Genomic DNA, 23,154 nt, shown 5'->3' on the forward strand with positions numbered 1-23,154 from the left:
TCTCTATTTTGGAAAGGTCAAGAGGTTCACCCAATTGCACGTAACTGGTAATTGAAGATTAAAGAGGACTTCCCAACTCAACAGTGAAAAGAAATTAATGGAACAGCTAGAGTACTCTTCCCAAAATGCAGCATGTGTGATTTATTTTTATGCAATTCATTTCATACCTTGTAGCTGATATCTGGAGGAAAGGAAGCAGTTCTACTAGGGGGAACAGATGATTTCATTTGGCAATGTAATAACGTCTGGGGAAATGTGAGAACATTCAGAGGCAAACTTCAGCAAAGTGTCTGAGTTTAAAAGTATCACTGGCCAAAGATCACTCTTCTCAATGGCTTGCTTGCATAGAGACTCTCCTGTCATTATAAAGAGTTCACTGACCGGCAATTTAATTCAATTTTCAAAATGGAAGTGCAATACATAAAGACACTCGGTAGCTGGCAATTAAAGTCTTCAAACCCTAACACTAAGATATGCAGTTATTTTACAGCAACCAGGATGAGAACACACATATTCACTGTGAACAGTATTTTCCAATGGTAGGAATACACTGTGGAATACCAGGGAGCTGAGAGTTGCAGACCGAATATGTTCACTGTGTATTTATTTTTGTATACGTGGATATGAGCAAGAGAATGCAAACATCATGACAAAGGTTAATTTTGAAAAGATGTCAGCTTTCTATGGTTTTCTACAGATTAACATTACTCTGCTTGCTTTTTAATATTTCTTTTTATATCAGTTCTCAAATAAAATACTTAAGTTGTTTCCTAGCATCACAAAATTCTTACCACTGGTAACAGATTTTTCTAAAAAATTAACTTAGGGTTTCAAATGTTAAACGGTTTCTGCAAGTTTCTCCCTTCCCCTGCTCCAAACAAACCGCTATTGCTTCTAGCCAATCCAACCAGCCAAAAGGCTTAAATCCTTCCTTGCCATTCTAGAAAGTAACCTTTCAGGTGCCAGTCCTGCAGAGTTCAGATGCAGAAAGCCTGTCAGAAGGCACCAGGCAGAAGGACTGTGGCTCACAAGCACATGGTCCACTTGACCTTTTCTCTTTAGGGTTAACATTTTTGTGTTATCTAGTCATTTAGAAGTAATAGAGCTCCTTAGACTTTTACAAGACTCAGCCATTTGCAGTGCATTGGAGGAAACAGCATTTCATTATTTATCATAAATTACTCAGAGCCGCTCACAATGCAAGATGAGCATCAGTGTGGTACCACAAAAGGTCATTTAGAAGCTTATAAAACTCAGTGATGAAGGGGAAGCACAGATTTGGATTTGATACTCACTTTACTAAAACCCTGATCTACAGCTTTGCCTTCCTTTCAAAAACCTCTTCTGATCAAATACAAAAAGACCTGAACAAATAACTTTAAAAAATGTATCTTTATCTAAGTCAATAAAATAAACTAAAAATATTCCAAGCAAATAACACTTGTATATGTCAGCTGATGTATTATAAATGTTGACATCAGTGAAAATTATCTGATCAGTGAAAAATAGAAGAGAGATGCCATTGGCTATTAATACTAATTTAACACTTGCACAGTGCTATAGCCCCTCTGTCTGGTAACAAGGAGCAACCAAGTAAGGCTGAGCAGGCGAGAGTGATGAACTGGATTCTTATCTGAAGGTTCTTCTTTAGCGTGAAAAACGTGGGTGACTCAACTAATTTCAGCTGCCGATATGTAAATGAACGGATGTGGTTCTCCAGTCCATGATAGGCACTCTCTGGCAGGCAGTGCAAGAGCCTCATCTTATACAGACTCCCAGCATTTTCCTCACCACGTGATGAGTGCAGACAGGAATCAACAGCAGCATTCCTTTTGAATCTGATGCGATGTCAGCATTCAATTCCAAAAGGTGCTGAGTGGTTTCTGCAAAGAAGACCTCAGATGGAACCAGAAGGGTGATGTGGCAATCAATTCATAAAGGAGTTTTTGCTTCTGAAAAACCTAAAGGCAGTCACAGGTTAATTTAGGTGAGGCAGTGAAATCAAGAGTTCTTTCTTGTTATTCTTCTTGTATCTCTACTTGCGAATTTTTAGGTATTTGAAAGCTGTTATTTTGGGTTAAATCTAGGGCTTTGTTGATGCGACTATGGATAAACTAAACATCCTTAAAACACACAAATTCTATTGCCTCTTGCAGCACTTTGAAGAGGCATTGGAATGATGTCAATACTTAAATATATCCAGCATAAATCAGAGACAATATCTTTAAATGATTTGGAACAAGTTAGCCTTAGAGAATCTTTAAAATTCGCTGCTCATTCCTCTCTCCAAGTCATCTTGGAAACCTCACACCTTCTGAAAATACCACAGATATTGTATCGCTTCCTTGCAACCCATTGTGACTGTGGCTTAACATAGAATCAAGCTGTGTCCTCCAAAAACCCTCCCTCCTTAATCAGGTGCTGCTCCAAGGAAAAGGTGAGGCCATCTGTCTACCAGGTCAGAACCGTCACTGGCTCCCATATAGGTGTGTGCATGCAAACTACTACGTTTATTAATGACCTTTCCCTCCCTGGGCCTCCCATCTCTATTACTCTGCCAAAAGAAATTCTCCATTGAAACTACCTTTCTCCCTCTAAGCACTACTTTCTGAAATGGCCTAATATGCTTTTCAGTTGGAATCACACATTTCAGCACTTAATGATTCTTCATTACATATCTTCTGATCGTCCCAACAAAACCACAGATGCAGATGATGAATTATCTTTCTTGTGTATCTCACACTTTAATGTTTGCAGAACTGGAATAATGCCATTCTCAGGATACAAGTGGGGTTTTACATGTGTTAAGATGTGTGAAAAGTGTGGCAACGTGTTGCATCAGGAACACTCCTGATATGAGTGAAATAGGGTTTTACTGAATATAAATACAAGGTGTCCACTCAGAAAGGCTTAAGTCAAAAGGGAATATGGGTGTTCGCATGGAGTCTCACTAAGAGGGGATCCTGAGAACAAAGGAAAATGCTGAAGCCAGGAAGACCCTCTTTGCATCTGCTGAACTGTGACACCAAGAACAAACATTCAGAGCTACCATCCAGTCTCTGTATATGGAAAAATCTATAAACTCAGGCCACCACCCTGGTAGCATGAAGTGGTAAAGGCCAAAGGAATGTTCCTAAAGTTTTATCTTATTTTTTCAAGTTAGTATTGATGTATACAAAAAGTGCACAAATCAAAAGTATAGAAGTTATTAAATTTTGATGAAGTGAACTCACTCATGTAACTAGCACCCATACCAAGCAGCACAATATTATCAATACAGGAAAACCTACACCTGGGTCCCCTTCCATTCACTTCCTGCCCCTCCTCCCCAAAGATAATCACTATCTTGACTTCTAATTGTTATACATTATATAAATAGAATCATATATTTTTTCTGGCTCTTTTTGACCACCATTGCATTTGTGAGCTATCTGAAGGACTTTGAGCACAACTCATCACCAAACTTATGGATCATGTGCCCTACAAATCACCATTCTCCAGTGGACTCTGGAGTCTGTCTATAGTCCAACCACTGAAAATTAATATAAGAATAAACATATTATGATTCTGGGAGAGGCTTATAGCATCCAGTAAACCTTTGAACTGGTTATCCCAACCACTCATATTTGACCAAACATCTCCTTTCTAGTACTTAGCACTATCAATTAGCCTTTGTGTTCTCTTTTCATTTGATCCTTGAAATAGATCAGGTAGTTGATTAATATATATATATATATATATATATATATATATATACATATATATATACATACATACATATAACCGATTGATTTCTATTGGCTATATCCTTTTATAGCAATACTACTAAGACTGTCTAACATCTGCAGACTGGAAGAGCCATTAAGGATCTCATTAAATTCCCATCTTCTATACCCTTATAAAGTCCAGGCTAATCATCAAAGGCCCAGAGTAAGACACTCTGCCTTCAATAAGGCATTATTTCCCATGAGCAAATGGAAATGCATTTGCACTTCTACACATCTGCATTTCACAGCAGGAACCCAACTCCATCAACACTTTAATGCTGACACCACCAATTAAGAAATAAACTCTTTAAACATAAAGAAAAAACAACCTTCACAGAACCAAGACCAAGAATTGAACTGATTCATGGAGTATATTCTTTACTTTTTTCAAAAGTATAACAACTTCTAATTGGAAGAAAGATAATTCATGAACAGTAACTAAAACTTAGAAAATACAAAAAAGTACAATAAATTAAATAGCATCCCTATTCCACAATCCAGAAAGAACTACCATGAACAATTCGGTAAACTTCCTTTGAATACAATTACTATATATTAAATCTAGTGACCAATACAGCTTAATATCATGGACATCTTCTATAATTTTCTATCCAAAGTTTTAGATAAACATTATATAATAAACATTTCCCAAAGGCTTTAAAATTATTACAACAAAATTTAATAGCTTTGTAATATCTATCACATGGGTAAGCAAAATTTATTTTACTTATTATTTTATTTTAACTGAAAACACACAAATGCGCATTCACTTGCCAAATACTTGGTTATAGAGCTCAAGGCTTTTCTCTGAGTAAACACCTGTTGTCCTTCTTATGAAAAACCATACCTGTAATGTATATTGTGATTTTTCCAGTTTAGTTTATTGTGGAATAAAAACTTAACCTGTAAAACAACAAAAGTGCAAATTTCTTACGGATATATATATATATATATTCTCCTTAAACTTCTCACAACTGTGTCAACTAGAAGAAGCACTTTTTTAAAAGTGACTTGTGTTTATGGATTATATCCAACGTAATGAACTTAGTTTTAATAGAAACCACAATTCACAGATTTATAGAATACTTAAATGCATTACCCACTTAAACTAACAAAAACAATCAGCATAAACAGGTTTGGGGGCTAATATAACTAATACCTGTTAACCAAGGCAGCTCTCATTTGGTTAAGACAGAAGTGCTAACAACTATACCTGCTCGGCATGGAGTGGGCCTTTGTCAGTTTTTTTGTTTTGGCTTTTAAATTTATTTAAGTCCTGGGATACATGTGCAGGACGTACAGATTTGTTACATAGGTAAATGTGTGCCACAGAGGTTTGCTGCACCTATCAACCCATCACGTAGGTATTAAGCCCCACGTGCATTAGCTATTTATCCTGACGTTCTACCTCCCCCGACACCCACAATGTGTTAGTTTTTTAATACAGAAATAGAGAGTATCATACTGAAAAGTCAATGAAATAGAATTCAGTCAAGCTATCATTTAATATAAACATTTCTACAGCCCATTTTTAAAAAAATTCTGGAGTCTCTAGATTTTGCCACCATGCTGAAAAAAGCTTCGATCTAACAATAAATTTGGGCAAACAACCCCATCGGCCCCCCTCATAGACTAACAATGAGTACAACTGTCATTGTTAGTTGATGGGATTCATGTATAGTCTTACAGGATCTTGACAATACAATCTTTCTGACACTACAGTATTCCTATCCTTCAGCACAGCTATTCAATAGGTGTCACGTGATCTTAGAACTTGATCTATTTCCATTATCTTTTTTTAAGTCTGCAAAAATAATGATCTCAACTATCTTTTAACCAAAAGAGAATTATTTTTTCTTCTAGCAAAAAGAACACTTGGCAAACAAAAATGTCAAGCAAGTAAACAATGATTGGGTCTAGTTTGTAGTACCCCTGGCAGAATATCAAGGTCTCACCAATGTTCCCCTTCGTAGAACTGGTAGATAATCAGTGATGGGTACCTTGCAGTGTGGCTCCAAGATGGAATTCAGATGTTCTGCAGCAGGCATTGCATAGCTCCAACTCCCATCATTGATTTGGTAGAGTCAGTACTTTAGTGTCTACAGAACTAAAAGGCTATCATTCCAAATGCTCCCTGACACTTTTCCATTGATCAGTCTCAGCATACACTGCAGTCACTATTGTAACCAAAAGTAAGTTTGGAATGGGCACAGAAGACAATTTTGACTGGAGTTTAGGAAACAGAGGAATAAAGTTTGTAACTGTTTTCTGTGATTGTTATATTGAATCATCTACAAGCAGTCATAAGAGAAAATAGAGAGTTAAAAAGATCAAGGAACAGAAGTTTAGAGGTAGGGAACTGTTGCTCAATGGGTACAAGATTTAGTTATGCAAGAGGAATAAGTTCTAGAGATCTGTTGTACAACACAGTACTTAGTTAACAATACAATAGTGCACACTTAAAAAAGAAGATAGATTTCATGTTAAATGTTCTACCTAAACAAAATTAAAACCACAAGAGGACACAAGGAAATTTTTGGAGGTGATGGATGTGTTTAGTACCTTGATTGTGGTGATGGTATTAATAGGTATATGCATATGTCCAAACTCATTGATATGTACACATTAAATATGTACAATTTTTTGTACAGTCATCCTTCGGTATTCCAGGGGGAATAGTTCCAGGATTCCTCTCCCCCAGGATATCAAAATCCTAGGATGCCATGTCTTTCATACAAAATGGCCTAGTATTTTCATATCCCCTAAGGATAACCTCCCATATAGTTTAAGTCATCACTAGAGTACTTACAAGCAGTGTAAATGCTATGTAAATAGTTGTTATACTATACTGGTTTCTTATTTGTATTTTTAATTGCTGTGTTGTTGTTTTTATTTTTAAATGTATTTTTAATCCCTGGTTGGTTAAATCCACAGATGCAGAACCCAAGGATATGGACAGCCCATTGCATATCAATTATACATCAACAAAACATAAAAAATAAACAAGAAGACAACGTTCAGGACAACATATTCTTTATCTTTTACTGAAACATCTGAATTTGTCCTTAGAAAATCCAGGCAATTTCTCTAGTTAGATTCCTTCGTATCTGAGAAAAGAACAGGTATAGTACAGGTGAGCTATTTATGGAGTTTACAGTGGCAAATGCCGCTATCGATGTGTAAAGTGCTTGACAGAAGCAATGTACAAATGAATTTAGTGACACTATAACGTGAGTTAGGTAAGTAAGACTCAGGTGGGGAGAGATTACCTGTCCTGTAAAACACCCCTCCAATCTTCTTGATTATCCAAACAATTTCTGCAAGTCCTAGGCAAATTATACATCCTAAGCCCAGCTTGATTAACTCTATCAGTGAGATAACCAAACCTAGGCTGCAGGCCTAGATATGATCGTTTTTCTATCCTTATTTCAAAAATAAATAACACAAATAATGTAGAGTGCTACATGCCTAGGCATACGGTAACCCTCCATTTGGCAGCTCTCATTTTTATTACTTAAATTCTTAAGCCCCTTCCAAGACTGATTATCTGTGACTAATCCTTCTACATTACTAAAAGTAAAATTCAACCTACAGAAATCCAGAAAATCTGATGATGATGAGGGTGTGGCTTTCTCTTTTAGTGGATTTCCAGCTTCCTGGCAATTCACAGGAAATCATGTCAGAGGTTGCATATAGTCATAGGAAGGTATCTGAGGAGGAAGGCTGATATATTTAAGAATTCTTATCCAACTTTTAGCATAAAAATGCTATTCCCATAACCCTGGCTGTAACATATTAAGCCTAAAGTAGTTACATGGATTCAGCTGACCTTTTCTTCAAAAAAAACGTTCTTATGGCCTATATCGCATCCATGATACACACTATCACTTCTAGGAAAAGGCCTCAAAGACAAAATCTTAGCACTGGAAGCTGCTAAACTTCCATTATTAAACTTAATTCTGAATTCAGTTTGTAGGTTTGCTTCTGACTAATCCCTTTTTATGCCCAAGAATGACAATCTATTATTTATGTACAATCACCAGCCTGTCTTGAGAAATAAAAGCTTATAACAACAAAAAAAAGGTAATACTTTAAGATGCAATTCAGGATGAGATTTCCAACAAACACAGATTTGAAGAAATCTATTTCCAAAATGCTAATATTAAAGTTCCCCAAAGTACAAACACAAACAGTATATTTAAAAGAGCTCCTTGATGGATATAATCAACCTATTAATTCTTGAGAACCTAATTCACAGTAACTGCTAAGTGGTCAAGGGAAAGCAGTGCAGACACTGCCTATTTTCATATAAATTCTCTCCAAAATCTAAAGACCCAATGACAATCAGCGTAGGGATGGCACAAAAGGGCACCTTGGACATATTTTGCTTTATCAAGAATTTTTAGATTTCAGATTCCAGATCATTCAGCAATCTCAGTCATTTTCTCCCAAATTTCAGCTCCTCTCTGTGATAAACGTATGCTGGAAATAGGCTTTACAAAACACCTACCAAGCAAAGAATGAGAAATGATGACCTCCAGTTTGTGGTTCAACTTCCAAGGTGATTTGAGGTAGAATTCCACACTATATTTTATTGTGTGTGCCAGGATATCAGAGAGGAATATAGGAAAAACTCAAGGGCATATAAGAACAATAATCTTTCATTGTGATGAAAGATCCCTCAAGCTAGGTAACCAACCAGCTCCAATATTTCAACCAAATTCAATAGTCTGATGTGCTCTTGGATGAAAATAACCAGTCTATCTACTTCCCATTTCACTTGACATAAAAACAGTGACTGTTTTTCAGCTTATAAACTCTGTCGGGAGTGGCATGTAAGTCAGGTTGTTGTCATCAAACTTATTATACCAGGGGAGGAAGTTAAACTTCAGAGAGATTATATCAGTTCCTAAAGGTTGCACAGGTATTATAGAATTCATGGCTAGAGGTTTTATATAGAAATATACAAACAAATACTGTTTATAAATATATATACATATATATGTATCATACACAAACACACATTTGTTACCCTTCCATGAGAGTGCCTAAAAATTATGGTCATGACTGCCTCTCATTTCCAATACTGTTACCTCCTAATGGAATCACTTTCTTAATCTAACTCTTCTTAGCCAACTGGCTGTCACCACACTGCCTGGCAGGAGTACACCAATGGGGCCCACTGCACAGTGAAAGGGACACAGCCACCAGGCCAAGCTCAAGGAAACCTACACTCCACTGCAACTGCCAGCTGAGTTGCGCACTTAACAATACTCAGCTGGGATAATAGATTTGTTTATGTCAGTTGTTCTTACTCTAATTATGTAATTTACTTAAATATTATGTAAACCAGTGATATATGATTATGGAAATGAAAGATAATTGTAGTTTCTATTAAAATGTAATTGAATGCTTTGAAGAAACTCCAAAAGGTAAGTGGTTTTTTAAAGAATAAAAAAAGAAACTGAATCACATACACAAGAAAACTGTAAGAGATTCCCAGGGCAAGGGTATATTATTATATTTATGAAGAACCTGCATACGGATGCCTTCACTAGTGTCTTAAAAAAAAAAAAAAAAAGCTGGTAATTACAGGTGTGGCTAATTAAAAAAAAAAAAAAGCAAAGATGCTAAGTTTAAACCAGTAGACACATACTTAGAAAAAGCCTTCGCCTACAGGAGGCTGAATGTTATAGTGATTAAAAGTTTTATTTTAATTGTCTGCTTTATGAACCATTACTTTTATAAACTTTCTGAATCAACCAATTACTTAACGGCATTGCAATGCCCCCAGATACTCAGTAAACATTTGAAACATGTGACAAGTATTATGAAAATATAATTATATGAATGTATATGATAGCTTATGTTCAGTTGCTCAACTGTGTTGTGGAATCAGATTAAAATGCTATCAAAATTAATATGATTTATATACCAATCTGTGGGGGAAAAGAAATGACCATTCGCTTCCATCAAGTTTTTGGAATCCTTAATTATTGTTTTAAATCACCGAGACAGTTTAATAACTCAATTCCCTAAATGAGAATTTTTTTCCTTAACTTTCTACATCAACTTAAGCAGTCTAACTTAGCAAAAGGATTAACTTTTAAAACAACTTGAAGCAACATGTTAAGCATATCTAAGAAATTTCATTTAATGAGTATTGACTTCTTGTACTCTAGGCTAAGGAAAAAAGGGGAGGAAAAAAAACACAAAAGCCTGAAAGGAGCCTTCAGTCAGAGCCATGATTCAACTATAAAATACTGGAAGGTGGGAGTACAGGAAGTCTTAGGGGAAGAGTGAAATGGAAAACCAAACTAAACGTGTCTAACGATTTTATTTATAATTGCATGAATAGGAAACATTTATTTAGGTAAGTTTTGATTGTGATATTGCAAAATTTCAAACAGAGTCCACTGTCCACTTCACTATGTATATGGTTCTGGAGGGAACACTTTCTTGGGTGGAAAAGTAAAATTTCTAGGATCTCAAAATGTATTTGTCAACGCAGTACCAGCTCTGTCCTCACCCAACACACGAGTCTAAAGATAAAAACAGCTAGAAAGAAAGAAAAATGAATTTCAGTTCTATTCAGAAGCAATTCAAATGCATTTTAAAGACTTAGATTTATGACTATTCCCTTGCTCTTATATATTTCAGGGCCAACTTTCATGTTCCATTTTTGACATCCCAGATAGAATATTGAGATATGTTTGGCATTGGAGATGAGAGGTTATGAGGAAAGAATTTCTACAAAAGCAAGTTGAAAATAAGCTTTCTTCTCATTGTGTACAAAGGGGAGGAAGGGCTGAAAAAGTAGCTCCAGAGAGAGGAGAGATGGTATTCCTCTACATCCTGGATCTCCCAGGATGGCACTGATTGTCAAACTGCACCAACACTGCTGCTGTGGCCCAACCTGAATTTAGAAAAGCTTCAGTAACAGCGAGAAATTGCCAGAAACCAGCTTTTTTGGGGTCAGGTTTTGAAAATAGCATAAATATAAAGGTAACTGGATTCACAAATCAAACCTGCAGAAGGGGACTCTCAACTAGCAACAACACCTCCTATCCCTCACCTCAGTTTGAAGAACTGGGGCAGAATGCTTAAACCGCATTGTCTTAATGCACGGAGACCAACGAGTCCAAACTAAAAATGGCCCTAAAAAATCTTTGCCAACACACCCACCCCTGCCCTCTTTTTTTAATTAGGACCATAAGTGCAACATAAGTGTATAACAGTAAAATTGTACAGCATAATTGATTAAAGCAGAAAAGTCTCATAATCCTGTATTAAGGCCAAAGGAAATCAAAACATACTCAGGTTGCAGCATGTGCTCATAAAAAAAAAGCTCTCAATTGGATTTCATAAGAAATATTGATTCTGAGCTCTGAATCCTCTCACTTTGGCTACCATGCATGATTGGGGTCAGTACCTTCTATGTGGATGCCTTTGAAGGCCGAGACTCATGTAGACAGAATACAACGTACAGGAGTAACTTTATTTAAACAAATTATATCTGAGGCTGCTTATACAGCAAACAAGTGTACTCTTATTTAAGGAAGATGTTGAAAAGAATAAATAAGAAAATAGTTGATTTTATCAATGCCTCTCTTAAAAATTATAGTAGGTATGACTAGGTAAAGTTTTATATAAATAGACTTGATTAAATTAAAATTGCCTCCATACCTTGCTTAAACATCAAATGTACATTCTACATGTATTTCTTCTTAAATACACTATTTGATATTTGTGTGTTCATTATAATTAACCATATACCTTCCAAATCTAACCCAAAGAAACATCTATTAAAATAGGTTCTTTGCCATTCGTATTTGAATTTAGCCAATGACTCCGGGCTACCACCTGTTAAACAGTATTTTCAGCTTAGTAAAAGAATTCTGTGTCTCTAAAACAATCCATATTTGCATTGGCAACATTGTACAACTATATTTCAAATCTGAAAATGAAATTGAAGGAGGTGTAAAAGGGAAACACTGATTGTACATTGGTCAAAATCACTGCTCTCTACTGTCTGTAGTGACCTCCCTTTGGCTTGAAAAACCTGCAAATTAACCTATACTTTCAAATACAAAATGCTTCAAAGATGTTTTTGGTGAAATAATCTCCCCTGGCAATATGTTTAAGATATTCGTTTTTAGAGTCTGAAGTGCAAGCAAGTACTAGGCAACTGGAAACCCAAGAATCCCAGTAACACTGAAGAAAGTTTTTGTCCAGCTCACAGCCTAAACAATGGAGGATGGGAAGAGAAGAATCAACTTGCAAGCCCTCCTTTCTCCTCCTGCCTTTCAAGTTCAATCCTCCTTTGTCTTGGATCCTACAGAAAATAAGAAACAGTTCTCCAACTGGGCCTTCCCCATAGCAAGAATAGTTTTTGCTTGAAAAAATTCCATTATCCATTAGCAAGCATGTTCATTTTCAGTGAACCAGCCTCTTCCACTCCAAAGAGCTATGCTGCCGTTTACAGACAGGATCCTTCTGATTGATCTACGATGAACACAAAGACATTCATTCCATAAGCCTTCAGGTATCCAATGCAAGAGCAAAGATCCTGGCCATTAAAGAATTTGTGGGTTAGTCAAAAAACCAAAGCGTCATCCTTAATCATTTTTCAAGTACTACAACAGAATCCATTACTTTCATTAAAAAAAAAAAAAAAAAAAACCAGGACAGAAAAGACCCACTAAAGTATGGAGGTAGGAGCTGGGGAAAAGGAAATTTCTCTCCTGGGAACTTTAGGGGCATAACCAAGACAAGTAAAAAACAATATGAAGGCCAGTGATTCAGGCTTTTTTCATCCTACAGTAGCATTGCTGATAATCTCTCAAATGAAATCTTAATTTCCTTTTGTTAATCATCCTGCAATCTTGGATGAAAAAATAACTATCCTCTTTCTTCAAATCACCATACAACTTGCCTATTTAAATACGTTTTAAGAAAACTACATAATTCATTTTTCATTAAAATTTCCCTTGTTTACAGATGCAAACCAGGTCAATTTCAGTTGGATTTTGCATACTTGTATTATATACCTTAATTCAACTTCTTGTAAAGGTTTAAAAAAGAGAAAGAACTGAACGTAAGATACAAATAAAACAAATACTGCTTCTAAGTCTATGTGAACATTGACACCATTTACAGATTTTTCCCCTCTTTTCCTTGGGGCTGAGGGCCCTGTCAATAATCATTACTTATTAAACAGGCTGCCATTCCAGTCCACAGAATGTAGGAAGAGAGCATAGAGGGGTAGAAATAATTACCTTGGGCTTTTCTTTAAAGACCTCCGGAATGGAACACAAGGAAATCAACTGGGAAAGAACATGAAATACCCCTATCATGTGTAGTCCCCCTCCTCTCCCAACGCATACAAGGGTTGGAGATATACCACACTCCATTATTCATATCAACTGCATCAAAAGCGCAAATCAAAAATCTGGGGTCTTCAGAGTAGATTCATTTTCAATCCATTGAATATGCTCACACATACACTCATGAATCCTTTATCCTTCTACAAAACTCAAGCTAGATTTATTGAGTGGAGGCTCTAAACACCTCCTGAGAAAATGTGCTCTCAAAAATGACTGCTTCAGCCAAAGGAGAGAGAAGCAGCAAGTTACAGGCTCTACTGCCATTCTGGTTTGTGGCAGATTCCTTCCTTCCCTCCTTCCTGTCTCCCAATTTATCTTCTAGACTGTTTTTTCCAAAGCAAAGTAGGTTTTTTTTTTTCTTTCCCTCTCTTGGACCTTACTTACAAATATACTAAATTCTTTAAAAAGAAAAAAGTTTCAAGGGTTAAGTAACACCCAGGCTAAGATCATAGGTGAGGAAATGAAAAATTAGCAGATGACTGAAAGCAAACCCGGTATTCCCACCATCACTGAAGAGTTAATGATGAACACTCTTCCCTTCTCCCAGATGCTATGGCTCAAAACACAAATACAATACAAAGACAGCATAACCAGACAGTTTTCTGCAAAATAGCCTTGCACAGAACTTGAACTAGCAGGCTGGAGTTTGTCCTAAATAACCTTCACAGGTTGCACAAACTCTTCCCATATCCTGATCAAATCAGTTTAAAAGATGCCTGAGATTTCCTTAGAATAAAAAGAAGGTGGGGGGTGGGGTGCGAGGTCAATTAGTCACCTAAAATATTTATAAAAATTTTGAGAAAATATGCACTTTCTATACAAATAAACAGAAAGCTACCATGCTTTGGGTATACTGGCCCATACTGAGCCCAGGTTGAAGATGCTACATTCTAACGGTGACATGTTTCCAAACGGTTGGATGTTCTCACCTTTGAGTGCAGAAAACTCTCAACTCGCCTATGTTTTTCAGGCAGAGGGAGAGGAGATATGGTTCACACCCCACCTTTGGGAACGGAACAAAAGCAAAGGCTTGGCAGGGCTGAAAAAAAAAAACTCCTCCTTCGTCAGGACCCTAGAGGTGGCAGGTCTGCAGGGCTCCCTTTCTATTTCCTCCTAGTTAACTCACTCTCGCCGGCCACAGAATCAATGTCTACACGTTGGAATGGACACGGGCAGGCTAGGAGGTGACCAGTTTAGCCCTTTGCCTTGGATCGCCTCCTTTCCCCAAGTCCCCCAATGGCTTCTAATTAACCCTTTCTGGTTGCTGCCCAGGTCAGGGCTGCTGGAAGCGTCCTCAGCTACATTCTACGAATATCTCCATCAACTCGTCACCCCACACATGGACATAACTTCCTTATGTGGTTTATCGTCGGTCACTTTGCATGTGCTTTGCTTTCTTTCCTTCCTACCGGCGGGCGGAGAAGGGGCTCAGTGCCTTAGGTAAGGCCCTCTCTCCCTCCCCGGCCCTCTACTGGAGCGGGATCCGGCAGCTCGCCAGCAGGTCTGCAGAGAGGAGGGATCGCACTCGCGTTAACCCTTTGAAGGGAGCTGGGAGATCTGTTCTCATTTGGGACCCGCTAAAGTGGGGCCAGTGGAGCCTGACAATCTCCCTCCCCTTCCTACACGCCCCCACCCCCCAGAACCAGGGCAGGCTGGCACCCTCCCCTCTGGTGGCCAGTTATAATCAGCTCTCACTCTGCCCCCAAACCTGGGATGGGGGAGGGGGCTTGCTAGAAGGCAGGCGGCGAGGGAAAAAGCAGGAGGGCAGAAAGGAAACCCAGTAGTAAATCATAGTTGAGACACAGTGTTTACTTACGAAATTTGGGGCTGGTGCTAGTTTCTGGTGTGGTGGTGGTAGAGGAGGAGGAAGAAGAGGAAGAAGAGGAGGCAGCATCCTGAAAGGGAGACAGGGTCCAGGAGGGAGTAGAATCGTGAAGGTAGGAGGAGGTAGCGTATGCCGCAGTGGGCCAGGAGGGCATTGCCTGGGTACTTGGGGTTCCTGGCACCGGGGGTCGGGAGCCCGGCGTGCTGCTACTAAAGAACGGTGCCGTGGTGGACAGGACCGTCGAGGGGGCCGCAGTGTTCCGTGCTGTGGTAGAGCGCGGGCTGGCCCGGATGGGCACCCGGTGCCCGGGGAAGCGAGTGGGCGCCCGCGTGATGGTGGTCAGGCGAGTGCTAATCCGGTTGGGCGTCCTGGAGGAGGCGGCACCCCCGGCGGAGGGGGTGGCGGGGGACGTGGTGGAGGTGGTAGTGGTGGTGGTCTCCATGGCCTTGGGGAAAGAGCTGGGCTTCGAGAGGAAGAAGGGGTCCTGGCCCATCCCCTTGGAGTCCACTAGGTCGGTGGGCACGTACTCCTTGACGGAGCCCACCACGATCCATTTGAGAAGCATGAGGCTGAGCCCCAGGCCGATGAAGCCGATGAACAGAGGTACCACGCACAGCCACGTCTGCTGCCGGTTCCACACGATGCAGTCGCTACAGCGTAACTCCCGGGGGGGCTCGGCCGCCCCTTCGCCGCCGCCGTCCGGGCCCCCGCCCGCCGCTGCCGCCGCCGCAGCCGCCGCGGTGCCCTCCTCGGTCGAGGCGGCGGCTGCCGAAGCGGCACCAGGTGGCGAGGCAGCGGCCGCCCCTTCACTCATCCTAGGAGCCGGTCTTCACCTTCGCCCCCCCGAGGGCCGCGCCAGAGGCATGGGGCCGCGCGGGTCGGGCGCGGACGCGGGCTCCGGCGGCGGCGGCGGGCTCGGGCGCAGGCAGCGGCCGCGGCGGCCGCATGCAAATCGGCTCCCTGCCCCCACGCCCCTCCCCCCGAGAGGCGGGCGGCGGGCGGGGAGGAGAGGAGCGGGGGAGGGGACGGGGCCGGGGAGGGGGCGGTGAGGAGCGCGGAAGAGGGGCGAGACGGGCCCCCGGCGCCTCCGGTCGGTCAGAGAGCGGCGGGGCGCGTCTGCAGCCCGCCAAGCGGCCTCCTGCGCGCCGGGACCCCGCACCCGCTGCTGCTGCTGCTGCTGCCCGCCGCCTGCGTGCGCTCCAGCCGCGCCGGCATCCTCGGGGCACCGCGCCCGACCCGCTCCCTGGGGCGCCCGTTCGCGCCGCGCCTGGGCCTCGCGCCGCCTTCAGTGGTCCCGCCGGCCGGTCGCGGGGTGCCGGGTGCCCGCCAGCCGCATTCCGACACAGAGGGCCGGCCTGGCCGCCGCGATCCTCGGCGGCTGCTCGGCGAGCCCGGGCGGTGAGGTGCACCTGTTCTTCAGCCGGCCGGCAGCCAACCCTCGGCCAGCACTCTCCCGGAGAGACCAATCCCAGCGCAGCGCGGAGGGCTAGCGGTCCGGCTCGCCTCGCTCCAGCCGCCCGCTGCTCCGCGCCGCTGCCGCCGCCGCCCGAGAGTCAAACTCCAGCGAACGGCGCTGCTGTAGCCGCCGCGAGCCAGGGGCTGGGGGCGCACCGGGCGCCCGCGGCGGGTGCGGTCTGACCCGCCTCCAAGGGACTCGATAAGCTGGCAGAGGATCGGAAATCACGCCCCGGCGCCCTGCCCGGTTGAGCGTGGGGGACGAAAGCGGGAGACTGCGTCGGGGGTCCCCGGGGACGCGGACCCTGGGCCGAGGGCGTCTCCAGGCGGGCTCTAGCTGCCAGGCGGGTGCGTGTGTGTGTGCAGAACCGCCGCTGCGGGCTGGGATTCGGGCAGAGTAGCGCCTCCCACCAGCGCCTAATGCTGGTTTCTTAATGCACACAAGATAAATAAATGATCCAAGCAAACCCCCGTTTGCCGGGGGTTGGCACAAGCAGCTCCCTACCGATTGTGAGCCTGTCTTCTGTGCGGACCCAGTGGGGTCAGAGACTGACGCTGCTGGGCGAGGGGGCGGGGGCGGATGCGGGTGGGAGGGTGCCCGTGCCCTCCCCTGCCGGATGGCGGTGCGGCTGGATGGAAGGCCACCTTTGCCTGAGTTCCTGAGAGATGCAGGTGGAGCAGAAGACCTTTGTGTAATCAGACCTGTCAGATATCTCCAAGCCATTTATGTGAACTTGCCTTAAAATACTGTCTTTACGTGTAAATGTACGCACAGGTACACACGTTACAAGGCAAGTGTTTGTGAGAGGTAAATGTAAAACGATTTGGGGTTGGACTCCGAAATTCCGTTACTGGTTTCTTCCCTTGGCTGGGGAGGCACCTGTGTACCTGTTTCTCCAGCGCTGTGTGGTACCTGCCGAGGCAAAGGGCAAAGAGCTGGTGTTAGCATGATATATGCTGATAGTGCAAAACCTTGCTTGCCAACTCTCTCCAGATTTCCTGGCCTAAAGTGGAAACCGAAGAGGAGGGGTTTTTATTTACAAACGTTAAGAATATAAGGTTGAGAAAGGCAACTTCCTAATACATTTCCCCAGCACTGTCTGATTGGCGTGGATGATGGAGCCCGCATTCTCTTGTCCTGTGATAGTCTCCACAAAGATGAAGTTTTCAAGGTACCCATTTTATTCACAGGTGGAGAGCCAAACGTTACACTGAAGAGACTGCAGAGAGCAGAGGATGCATTGAAACAGGAAGCCCCTGGGGTTTGGTCCCTACCAGAGTACTTTACACACACACGGTTAATAAATTATTTTTGATGGCAGTAATGCGGCTGTCACCTCTTTCAGCTATAGCATTGCGACTTTCCCCATAGGAAAGCTTTTGATTTTTAGTTTGATGGAGCATGCCTTAATCTAGTAGTGCTGAATTATGGTTCCAAAAATTGCAAAAAAAAAAAAAAAAAATTCTTTGAATCCAAATTCCTTTGGCTTTCCAATGTAAAGCACTGCCCTCTTAAGTAAAAACTGACCCAGTCTCTACCTTCTGTGGGTGCTAGGAATCTATTTCCCAGCTAGGAATCTACTTGCCCAGCCTTTCTTGTGTAGCAAATAAAAGCTTTCCTGCAAAACTCTTCAGAATTATAGCAGGTGCTACTGTCAGCTATTTAAGACAGATAATTACTTTTCCAAAGCACTGCTAGTTCATTGCCCACCCCCACCACTGCCAAGATTCCTGTGGTCTCTCCCATTTTTTCTGCCTGGTAGAGTAAATCCAGGGTACAGAAAGGGATGCTATAATGCTGCAGCTGGGCAAATGCGGGCAAATATTCCCTTTCCTGAAGCCACAGTCTGACAGCATTCACTCCATGTTCTCTCAATACTCCCTAATGCCTTCTTCATCTGCCTTTCCAAATTCCCTCTACTTCTCATTTCCACTTGGCTTTAACAGCTTATTCATGTATCCCTGTTGAGCTCATTTTGCCCCAGATCCCAAGCCACCGTACTCAGCTACTCATTGGTTGTTCTCACAGTGAACATCATCACTAGAGAGAGAGAGAGAGAAAAAAAAAAATCAAAACATTGCTTTGATAGCCTTGTATTGGGGAACAGGTTGTACCAACCTATCCAAGAATGTTTGGCTGGTGCAACCATCATTAATTTGCAATTTTACTGTGAGGCTCCCTGGTAGCAGGTGGTAAGCACTGGCACTGAAAGTGAGAATGGGGAGGGGGCTGTCCACAGTTGTGTCAAGGACAAGTGGTGAACCGTCTCACTGCTAATAAGCAGCTAGTTCGTCAGTCCCATGGTAGGGAGGAGCCTCGTTCTGGTGACTCACAGCTCACTGGAGCAGAACGTTGAAGAAGCAGCTTCAGGCTCAGACTCTTAAGACCGGGATTCAAGTTAGAGCTCTGCCACTTATAAGCAATAAAATCACTGTGGGCCACTGTTTTCTCAACTGTGAAATGGAGGTATAAGGCCTACATTCTATGTAATTATATGAAATTGTATAGCTAAATGGACTATTCACCTATGGTACCATTTAAGCATTATCTTCGGATATCTTCCTGTGGAGATAATTATTCTAACAAATGGGTGTGGCATGCCTCAGCCTCTCCTGAGCTTCCCATCTGCCTGACTATAATTACCTGTAGTTATCTCCTATGTGGTCTACTGACACACTAAACTTGGGATTTCTAATCATTGCCTAAAGTTTGACACAAATCAGCATTTCTATTGAAATGCAGTTTTCCCCTCAATGGCACCCATAACCCCAGGCTGAGAGTCTCAGTGCTGTCTCTGACTCCTTATCTCCCATTTCCCAAGTTCAATTGGTTGTCAAGTCATTTACTTTCCACAGTATGATTGTCCAGGGCTTCCTGCATTGCAAAGTCTTTGGTAAAGGCTCATCTTTGAAACCACAAGGCTGTAAATGACCTTAGTGGTCAAACACCTCTGATGTGTCATCTCATCACATGTCCCAGCTGTTGGGTTTCTTCTGGCTCTCTGGAGAAAGGCACTTCCTGGGGAAGACCACCCAGCCTGTCAGTGTACATAATCAGAAAAGTCTTTGTGTTGAGACAAAAGTCGGCCTTACCATACATTCACTCTTTCTCCTTAGCTCATTCTTTATAGATACCTTTTACAAATTAGGTACCAGGCACAGAGGATATAACGGAGAACACAGGTAAGGCTCCTACCTTAATGGAGCTTATATTTTAGAGAGACTAATGATGAACAAACACAGTAGATAAATTTTATAGTCTATCAAAAAATGAAAAGTACAGGTTTGGACCACCAAGAACATGCCTAGTTAGTGTAATTACAAAGGACATCTCTTCTCCAATCCAAGATCCTCGATCTGTTTCCCATCCCCACAAGGCCATGAGAACTTGACTCTCCTAGCAACATGACACCAGAGTGCTCTTTTATTCCCTGTGGGTTCCCTGGCTAGTGTACTCACTTTTGAAGCCAGTCTGGCCTGCAAAATCCTAATATTCTTCATGATGTTTACTGGGATCATGTATAGAGGCAATGTGGTTCCCGAACACATTTCACAGAGTAAACATTTTGCAAAGCATGAATAAGGCTAACCTTCCATATGACTGCATATGTCCTTTTTCTCCCTTGGTCTAGTCCACTACTGTGATTATAATGATACACATTTTTTAGTAATCATGGTGGCCTTTGTAAAATAAAAGTTGATTGTTTTCTTCACAAGTCTCCACCAGTAATTTTATTTCTTGGGGGTTCTTGATGCTGTATGTATAGGACGAAAAATCCAAAAATCTACTGGAAAATCCCCACGTGGATCACATTATTCACAACAACTTGACTCCCAAGCATTTCTGCATTAAAACCCAATATCATAAATAAATGAATAATAAAATACAAGAAGTATACAGAGCAAAATCTGAAAGTGGAAAGTGAAGAATTCCAGTTCTAACCATATGGAAGTCACAAAAAAGATGATTGTAACAATCTTCAAAGACTTAAGGTATTTGGAATGTTACCAAATTGCACTATCATAAATTAGAAAATGCTGACTACTGTATAACAGGATGTGGAATTAGAAGTTTTTAATAAGGCACTAAGGGAAAAAAAAAGATGTGAATTTTTAGTGGGAGTTGCCAGAAAACAATACCCGAATTTCAAAATAGGTTAACTATGAACTGGGTAGGTAGCACAACAAATTGTAGATTGGGGGAGAATTTTTTTTTGAGACGGCGTCTTGCTCTGTTGCCCAGGCTGGAGTGCAGTGGCATGATCTCGGCTCACTGCAACCTCGCCTCCCAGGCTCAAGTGATTCTCCTGCCTCAGCCTCCCAAGTAGCTGGGATTACAGATGCCCACCACCACGCCTGGGTAGTTTTTTTTATTTTTAGTAGAGACAGGGTTTCACCATGTTGGTCAGGCTGGTCTCAAACTCCTGACCTCAGGTGATCTGCCCAACTCAGCCTCCCAAAGTGCTAGGATTACAAGTGTAAGCCACTGTGCCCAGCCCAGGGAGAATTTCTGTGAAGAGGCTACCTTTAGCAGAAGTAGTGCTTGAGTTCAGTGGGGGAGGAACGCAAGTACAGTCTTTTTCTTCAAGTACAGATATGTATCACTTAACAACAAGGATATGTTCTAAGAAATGTGTCATTAGGAGATTTTGTTATTGTGTGACATTGTAGTGTATACTTAGAGAAAACTCTATGGTATAGCCATCTACACACCTAGGCTATGGGGTGTGGTCTGTTGCTCCTAGGTTATACCTGTAGAGTATGTTACTATATTGAATATTGCAGGCAATTGTAACACAATGGTATTTGTGTATATAAACATAGCTAAGCATAGAAAAGGTATAGTCAAACTATGACATTATAATCTTAGGGAACCACCACTATATGTGTGATCCATCATTGACTGGACCGTCCTTATGCATTGCATGACTCTATGGTGAGAGGGGACTTAAAAGAGAATCCTGGAGAGCTCAGTCTGGGACTCTTAGTGTTTGAATGAGCCTCATTGGATTGGGACACAAGCCTCAGGAATATCAATTGAAGGAGAGGGGTTAATTGGGCTGTGGCAGCAGCAGACAATTTAAGCATTTGTCAGAAGGCACGAAGATAGAGCCCAGGTTGAATGTTGGGTGAGTGTAGAGGAGAGGAGCATTAGTCGAAAATGAGCTGGAAAGTCAGTGGTAAAGGATGTGAATGTGATAGATGTTTATGTAATTCTTTTCGCATTGCATTCAAACTGCGTGTACCTTAGGGTACCAACGTGGGTACATTATTCTTGACATTCAAAGTTGCCATTGCTCTTTGTCTATCTAGTTTTTGGTCTCCTTGTCAAGAGTTTTTGCCTTTCTTATTTTTTAGGCAGAGTGTCACTCTTTTCACCAGACTGGAGTGCAGTGATGCGATCTTTGCTCGCTGCAACCTGCCTCCTGGGTTCAGGTGATTCTCCTGCCTCAGCCTCCTGAGTAGCTGTGACTACAGGCATGCGCCACCACGCCCTGCTAATTTTTGTATTTTTAGTAGAGATGGGGTTTCACCATGTTGGCCAGGATGGTCTCAATCTTTTGACCTCATGATCCAGCTGCCTCGGCCTCCCAAAGTGCTGGGATTACAGGCGTGAGCCATCATGCCCGGCCTTAGTTTTTGCCTTTCTATCCATGTCATACGTGGCATTTTCCCCGAATGTTGGTAGATATATTTTTCTTAGATTGCTTCACTGTGCAATTCTATTCTTTTGGAATCATCTTATTGGATCTAAAACTGGAGAACTGGTAGATGGAAATTTACCTTGACAATTCACTGATCAAGCACCCTCAGAGGACCCAGTGCTTTGGAAAGGGTTTTAAAAAAAACAGCTTCTCAGTATGGTTAGAAACAAAGGTGGTGGGTTCATATTATTTCCTCCTCCTTCCAAACCACAGGCAGGATTTCATTTGACAATTTACATGCTTCTCACCACTCCTGGATCGGGTCAGTGTAAAGGAACTTCTAGTAGAGAAGGGATGTGATGCCAGCTCTCTGAAACGCTTTCCTGTAAGTGAGGAAAAACATCTTTGTCTCAAGCTTCATTATTCCTAAGAAAGGCAGCTTATTACGCTGCATTCAGAACGAGCTGATGTGATTTCATGTTTGTATAAATAACACTTTGGCTTCATCTCACCTGCGTTTTCTAGAAATCATTCTGCTTCCTTAGATTTTGGGCTAAAACCTTCATAACACACTATGGGAGAAAACAAATACTTTTCTACATTTCTTCATTGGTTCATTTTATACCTACACCATGGAAACTCCCTGCTAAGCTGTTCAGAGAAATCAGAGGACAGACAGCCTTGGTGCCACATCTGAGATCTTTGCTTACAGTAGCTGACCTGTTCAACATGGCCCTAACTTGTTTATCTAATAGAATATTACGATACAAGTATGAATTCAGAATTTCCTCGCCCACTTCCCAATCTTTCTGATGATTATTAGTAGTCTGTGAAGGTTTTCAGGTGGCCCACAATCTGTCTCTTATGCCAAGTAAAGAAATGTATTCTTGGCCAGGCGCGGTGGCTCAAGCCTGTAATCCCAGCACTTTGGGAGGCCGAGACGGGCGGATCACGAGGTCAGGAGATCGAGACCATCCTGGCTAACACGGTGAAACCGCGTCTCTACTAAAAATACAAAATACAAAAAACTAGCCGGGCGAGGTGGCGGGCGCCTGTAGTCCCAGCTACTCGGGAGG

At 42.0% G+C, this 23,154-nt stretch overlaps 1 protein-coding gene across 8 annotated transcripts in view; it reads right to left on the reverse strand.

Annotated features, from left to right (window-relative positions):
• The window catches only part of NRG3 (neuregulin 3), a 1,117,203-nt gene extending 1,101,271 nt beyond the window's left edge, over window positions 1–15,932 (reverse strand). For 5 of the 8 annotated variants that reach the window (XM_030941426.1, XM_030941425.1, XM_030941423.1 and 2 more), the window contains exon 1: window positions 14,970–15,932. In XM_030941426.1, coding sequence (XP_030797286.1) covers window positions 14,970–15,792 — 823 coding nt within the window. In that variant the 5' untranslated portion in view covers window positions 15,793–15,932. Of the gene's footprint in view, window positions 1–13,045; window positions 13,181–14,969 lie in introns of those variants that run through there. The other 3 variants (XM_030941427.1, XM_030941424.1, XM_030941428.1) reach the window with 3 other exon arrangements.
• Window positions 15,933–23,154: the final 7,222 nt, after the last annotated feature.

This window comes from Rhinopithecus roxellana, chromosome 11, assembly GCF_007565055.1.
Source record: "Rhinopithecus roxellana isolate Shanxi Qingling chromosome 11, ASM756505v1, whole genome shotgun sequence".
Classification (NCBI taxonomy): Eukaryota; Metazoa; Chordata; class Mammalia; order Primates; family Cercopithecidae; genus Rhinopithecus; species Rhinopithecus roxellana.